Genomic DNA, 6575 nt, shown 5'->3' on the forward strand with positions numbered 1-6575 from the left:
GACATAAAGTTTAATTATCTGATCTCAGATCAGCAGATGACAAGAGGTAATAAATGAATGGAAACAAGGTTTACAAACTTAGGAGCGAGGTGAGAACTTTTTGACCAGTTTAGGTTTAGACATTCACCAGACTGGACTATTTCTTAACACTGAAAATAAGACCTTTTGCCATAAAAATCAAGCAACACGTTAAAACTGGTTCCCAGTACTGTCCAAAATTTTTTAAAACGTTGTGTGCATGCGTGCGTGCGCGTGCACACACTGGGGCCTTCACACGGAACTATATTCCTGGCCCATTCATTCATCCATCCACTCATTCATTTATGTACTAGAGATTGAACCCAGGGCCTTTACACTGAGCTACATCCCTAGCCCTCTTTTATCCCGGGGTGAGGGTGGAAGAGCAGAGTCTTGCTAAATTGCCCAGGCTGGGCCCAAATTTTTCATCCTTCTGTGTCAGCCTCCCATAGTGCTGGGATTAGATATAGGCAAGTGCCACCAAATCCACCTTTTAACAAAATGTCAGATATTCTTTGGTAAATCTATTCAAATGCTGTATTTCATTTTAGGACTTAATTTATATGTCTTAGAGTACCCTAAATTGATGGTCAAGACACCTTACTGTAAACCCTAATGTACTGATGGCAAGCCTTTTAGAGCTGTCAATGATACAAACTGCCTGCTGTGGCACATGTGCCATAGGTCCGCCCCCTACTAACCTAATGGCTAACATCCTCCCTTTAAAATGTCTAAGTATCTTTTCATTAAGTTGCCATTCTCAAATATTTGCTGGAGAGGAACCAGAGGTATGGCTCAGTCGTAGAGTGCATGTGAGGGCCTAGGTTTTATCCCCTAATACTGGAAAAAGTGGAAAAAAAAAAAAAAAAAACAGAAAGAAAAAAATATTCTGAGAATAAATGTTATGAATTAAACATCTATAAATTCTTCTTCATTTCTGTTATAGTGTAGCAATTTATCATCTAACCCATAGTAGTCTATCAGTTGAGTAAGGCTTAGTTTCTTGTTCTCTTCAGACATAGCTGACTGCAACTCATAAAGCAACAGCTGGCTACAGCTTCTCCACTTTTTTATCAACAGCTGTAACTGTGACAGGTCATTCTAAAAAAGAAAAAAAAAAAGAATATAGATCAGTAACAAGACAGTCATGCTAGTTAATCAAAGCTCTCAAGTCAATCTGGGTAGGTTTAAAGGCTAACATTCCTGGGAATGACTGGAACTTCTACTTATGAAAAAGTAGAATGGTATAAGCAGAAAGGTTACAAATATCACTCAACTTGAGCTCTACTGACCTTCTGTTTAGTCCAAACTCTGGGACAACTAACTCTCAAGAGAAAATTCAAATCATTAAGTAGAGCAAAACTAGGTAAAGAAGCAATAATACACATTTTAGAAATCCACTTTTCATACAACTGTGCTTTTAAAATGAGACTACATTGTACCTTCCATGCAATTTTGTTGTGAACCTAAAACTGCTCTAAGAAATAACAGTATTGAAATTAAAAATGACATTCAATCTCAATAAGTAAGTCATGTTTGAAAAATACTAAAAATTCAAAACAGCAAAATATTCCATCATTTATTGCACATTGCTGGAGAAGAACGAACAATTACATAGGCATGAATTATTCAGGAAACAGAAGTTATCCTGGTCCAAATACCCAAATTCTATTTAACTTAATGCTGAAGTGTAAAATCTAATATATATTCATTGTTTTCACAAACAAAATGCCTAAAATATTTTAATTATTTGAAAATGACCACAAGATCATTATTAAAAATACTTTTTACTGTGTACTCTGTGGCCATTTTTAGTTTTACTCACTGTCTGCTGTCACTTCTGTTCCAACTGTATTTACCTCTAACAATTGATACTTCTAATACTGCTATGGGCTAGAAACAAGAACAAAGCTTCAACTGTGTATTATATAAAAGCTGAGACTTTAAAAAGTTTTATCTGATATTGCCAGGTCTCTTTTAATCAACTATCTAAATCTAGGACTTATATATCAGTTAAACTTGGAAACCAGGTTTTTGAATACTTGGTTTATTGCTTTACTATGCTAAAAGAAATTTATCTCCTACTTTGGAAATTACTGCCCTGCAATTTATGTAAAAAATTTAAAATATGCAATGATTTGGAAATTTTTCTCACCTTTGATCTATACATTTTGACTAGTTTTAGCCTCCGAAGGAGGTCTTCCTTCTCCTGCACCTGTTTCACCAATTTTGCTTTTTCTTCCTTTAATCCTTGTTTTAGATTCTCATTCACAAAATCATTTTGGGGAACTCTGTGTGACCCAGTATCAAGTGACTTAGATTCACATGCACTGATATTCTCGAGAGTATTTTTCAAGTATGTATGTTCTTCAGATTCACTATCTGTATGTTTAAAACATTCTTGAAATTCCAGACAGTTTTCTTCTGTTGAAGATGCTGGTTTCTCTGAAAAGGTCTGATCATTTTCTTCATTCTCTATTTTAAGACGTTTTACTACACTGCAACAGGAATTAAATGAAAATCTTGTCTTTCTTAATCTTTCTTTAAGTGTTGCACTCATGGGCTGAAAAGGGCACAAAACGTTAAAAACGTTAATCAAGAAAATCGCCGATGTAAATAAATCTACTAGAAATAAAGGCCTTACATTTCTACAGCTGGTACCACTAGATGGCTTTCTGTCTCCATGTATCTAAAGTAAGCACCATAAAATGTTTTTAGTTTCCAGACACTCCAATAGTTTTATTTTCTTAGCAAAGTCAACACCCTTCTAAACAGTGCTGAGACATTTATCCCAGTAATCATGGGCATTTATTTAGCAACTAGCATGTGACTGACACTACTCCGGGTGCCTCAGACCTACATACTGAAGATAAGACCTACTGCCACAAAGATTCGTTACGGATATTACACAGACCCAGACTTCCTCAGTTTAGATTATTGCAACAACCTGAGCTGAAACTAAAGTAACTGATTCAAGATGCCAATCTCCTGGGAAGCGGGTGGAGGACACAGGTGTTATGCATTCTTCACGAGCGGGAAAACCACCGCGGCCACAAAACGCAGATGCACAGAACGGGTGCGCTGGAGGAACCCAGGCTGCCATACCGCTTTCCGTGAACTATCCGTACGCGGAGACGGGGGATCCGCACAGGCCTGCGGAGTGCTAGGTAAAATCACGGCCGAGCCGGAAGGACTTTCCATCTTGGGAATGAAATCTTGGTTTACTTCTAAAAAAAAAAAAAAGTAATTATAAAATGCAAATCAAATTAGCCATCCGTCTACACAGTCCAAGTGTCATCAGAGCTTCTCATTATGGTACCACACATCCTCAGCAAGCCAGAACCTCCTGATCAGTTAGTTGTGATCCACCCATTCTTGCTCTGTGCAGTTTTCTATTCATCCTCCTATACGGGGTCTACTAGGGGACAAGTTAAAGAGCTAGGATTTTAGTGGCTGTTTTATTTTATTTCTAAAGTATCACCGAAACCTACATTACTGAGGGAAAAGGGAAGAAGAACCATTCATCTAGTCTGCAATTCTTCAATTCGTCACTAAAGCTCCAGCGGAGACGGCAAAGCCCTCCCTCATCCGGCCGTCTGCCCAGCGCCCTGGACCCGAAGGCGGGGACGGGGACGGCCACCCCAGGCCCGTGCCCGGAGAAACACTGCGTCCTGAGGGCCGTTTTATTTAAAGCACCAGACCCGGAAAAGGAGACCCGACCCCAGCTTGCTTCCTCGGACACAGGCACCAACTTGAGCGGGGCGAGACCTCACAGGAGCCCGCCTCCGGCCCGCCGCTGCACGAAGCCCAGGGCCAGGCGGAGACCCCAAGCCTGAGGCGGGGCGGCGTGTCCTGGCCACGCGAGGGAAGCGCCACAAAACCCTCCACACACACACCCCCGCCCACGAAGCCCACCGCACGGACACCTCCGGCCCACAGATCGGCGGCGCCTCTAGAACGCTTAAAAAGCGCGCGCAGCGGAAGCTGTACGAGCCCAGCCTCGGGGGCGGGGCCGCAGCCGAGAAGGAGGAAGGGAGACGCGCGATTGGTCAAATTGTGGCGCGCGCGGCTCTGGCCCCGCCCCCCGCGCCCTGAAAGCCGCGGAGACCGCCGGGGCGTGGGGGCGGGGCGGAAGGGAGCTGAGAAGTGGGATTGGTGCGCTGGACTGTCGCGCTCGGCCCCGGCCCGCCCATCGCTCGAGAGCTGCGAGGCTGCGCGCGCGACAAGGGTGGGATTGGGCCTCAGAAAAACAAACCGGTCCTGGCAGGGGCGCGCGTCTGACTTGGGCGGCGCTTCGCTTTGTTTTCGGGCCTCTCCTCCTCGTGCCGCCTCGCGGTTTGGGGTGCCCGAGAATGCCCCCTCCCTCCCAGGCTCCTGTCAGTCTCCCGCGCCCCACGGCGCAGGCGCGCCCGGGCAGCCCGGAAGCCGCGCGGCCGGGAGCGGTCGGCGCGCGCAGCCCGGAAGGCGGTGCCGGTCCTGGTTGCCAGAGCAGCGGACATGTTCGGGATCTGCCCGAGCGTCCCTGCTCGCTCGGTGGAGCTAATGTGTGGTTTGGATCACATCTCCCTCAAAACCCAGGCGCCTTGGTGTAGTTTCGCGTTTTTTAGTCGAATCTGGGAGAAGACGCAGCCTACGGAATTTTGTGCCTCAGGAGACATCGCTAACCATGGCAGAGTGGATCCCAAATCGAGATCCCCGAGCCGGCGGCATCCTTAGCCTAAAATAGCCCCTCGCTTCCGGTGTGGTGAGGCGAGAATTCCCCTGCGGGGGAGGTCTGGGCGAGGCTGCTGAGTAACACCTGAGTCACGTGCAAATCGGGACTTTTCCAGGCCAGTGTTTGCAGCCTTCTGATTGAATGGCCATTGGAAATGTCCATACTCTGAACTGCTGATAACAATTGGCTTAGAAACAGCCAAAAGGAAGTAATTTAGGATATAAATACAGAATCTGAACACAACCAATGCAATGATGTGGAGTCGAATTTTCTAGATTCAAGTCGTGGCACCAAGTTTTATCTGCTTTATAATAGTGTCTTTGCCTCAGTCTCCTCATATGTAAAATGGGGATGGTAGTACCTACATCCTGGAGGTTGGAAAATTAAAAATTTATGAGAAGCAGCTGGAACAGTGATAGCTAGGGGGTAAGTCATGAATATATGCAGTGTGATCTAAAAATCCAATGAATAGTTTAAAACATTTTTTAATTACAGTAAAAGACATAGTCCCATTAATCTCTCTGAAGTTCTAGAAGTCCTCTTGAGGGAGGAGATCAGGGCATGGCAAACTGGCTGGGGAAATGGGCAGTGATCTGCCTATCCCAAAGTGCCAGACAAATGGGCGGAGAAAATCCTACATGTGGAGCCAATCAGGGAGTGCTGTCTTAAGTTCTCAGAGAACCCAAGCAGGTTTTTGATAGAATGGCCTAGGCTGCTTCACCCAGAGTAATGGGAGGTACAAAAGATAACTGCCATTTTCGTTGTGGCCACTTGCACTCTCTCTTTCACAGTGGTCTGCTCTCACCAGGTATAGGGTACTCTTCTCACCTTTAATCCATTCATATCTTTAGCTGACCTGCAGCTCTCTATGCAGAGCGTGTTTCTTTTCTCATACCTTGAATAAATGTAAAACCTCACTATCTTTTGTGCTTATCTTGACCAATTTTGGTTAAGGGTAGAAAGATCCCAAAGGCCACCTCTAGGAGGAGATTCCAGCACCCCAAAACCCTGTAACACTTGCATGAGTGTCTATAGTTGCACTGCCACGTCCGCTTTGATGTCCTGAATGGATTCAAAATGTTTACATTTCATGGTCATGTTGACTTTGGAAAAGAACCAGAAGCCACACAGTGCCACATCTGGTGAATAAGGTGGATGAAGACACTGTATTTTTATGAGACTGCCTTCCTGTAGGATGGCACTAGGCAGCAGCATTCACTGAATGCGCCTTGTAAAGACACAAAGGAGAAACTTCAGAACTGCTTGAGAAAGTGGCAAGAACAAAGGGATGAATGTATTCACAGCAAGGGGGAATATTTTTAGCAGGAGATAATGGTAATGTGTTTTACTTTAATACATTTTTTAAACATTCACTGTATATTTGGTCACACTTCATGTTCACCATTTCATAATTAAGTGAATGCATTAGACAAATACATTTCTTCAAGTTTTTCTCTCCCCCAAAATGTTTTTGAAGATGCTATGATCTAGAAAATCCCAATTTAAACTGTAAATAGCAGAAAATTTGGTACTTCCACATGTAATTAATAATATGTATTCCATTCCTAAATTTTTAAAAAAAAATTTTATTTTAAAAAGTAAAGTAACAAAACAACAATAAAGACAAAATCAAAACAACATAAAAACAAAACGTAAAAATGATACATGACCTCAAAACAAAATGATAGGAATTAACAATGGTTGCTACATTACATAGTTATCATCAATGAAGTTGCTCAGTCCACCAGACATAAGAATGTAAGACTGATCAAAGACAGCAACAAGTAATAAAAGAAAAAAATTGGAAATGATGCAGAGCTTCATCACACAAGATGGCAGGAAT

At 43.3% G+C, this 6575-nt stretch overlaps 1 protein-coding gene across 6 annotated transcripts; it reads right to left on the reverse strand.

Annotated features, from left to right (window-relative positions):
* Positions 1 to 382: 382 nt before the first annotated feature.
* On the reverse strand, positions 383 to 4995 carry Sfr1 (SWI5-dependent homologous recombination repair protein 1). Of its 6 annotated transcripts, none has more exons than XM_005403788.2 (4): positions 4274 to 4995; positions 3124 to 3245; positions 2174 to 2581; positions 383 to 1119 (listed from the first exon to the last, which is right to left on the reverse strand). In XM_005403788.2, exons 1-4 carry the CDS (start codon positions 4515 to 4517, stop codon positions 928 to 930), a joined length of 966 nt encoding a protein of 321 aa, XP_005403845.1. In that variant the 5' UTR covers positions 4518 to 4995; the 3' UTR covers positions 383 to 927. The 6 variants fall into 6 exon arrangements, with proteins under 6 accessions (XP_005403845.1, XP_005403848.1, XP_005403846.1 ...); XM_005403791.2 differs by lacking the exon at positions 4274 to 4995 and adding an exon at positions 3915 to 4034; XM_005403789.2 differs by lacking the exon at positions 4274 to 4995 and adding an exon at positions 3945 to 4025.
* Between the last annotated feature and the right edge of the window lie 1580 nt (positions 4996 to 6575).

This window comes from Chinchilla lanigera, unplaced genomic scaffold (assembly GCF_000276665.1).
Source record: "Chinchilla lanigera isolate Chin_1 unplaced genomic scaffold, ChiLan1.0 scaffold00084, whole genome shotgun sequence".
Taxonomy (NCBI): Eukaryota; Metazoa; Chordata; class Mammalia; order Rodentia; family Chinchillidae; genus Chinchilla; species Chinchilla lanigera.

Bases quoted from the DNA above. Each gene is read 5' to 3' on its own strand.
- Sfr1 (XM_005403788.2), bottom strand. From the start codon at position 4,517: ATGTCCGCTGCTCTGGCAACCAGGACCGGCACCGCCTTCCGGGCTGCG. The intron at 3,246-4,273 runs GTTTGTTTTTCT...TTTTTTTTTTAG, and splicing joins GCGCGCCCCTGCCAGGACCG to AAGTAAACCAAGATTTCATT. The intron at 2,582-3,123 runs GTATGGCAGCCT...TGCCCTTTTCAG, and splicing joins CGGATAGTTCACGGAAAGCG to CCCATGAGTGCAACACTTAA.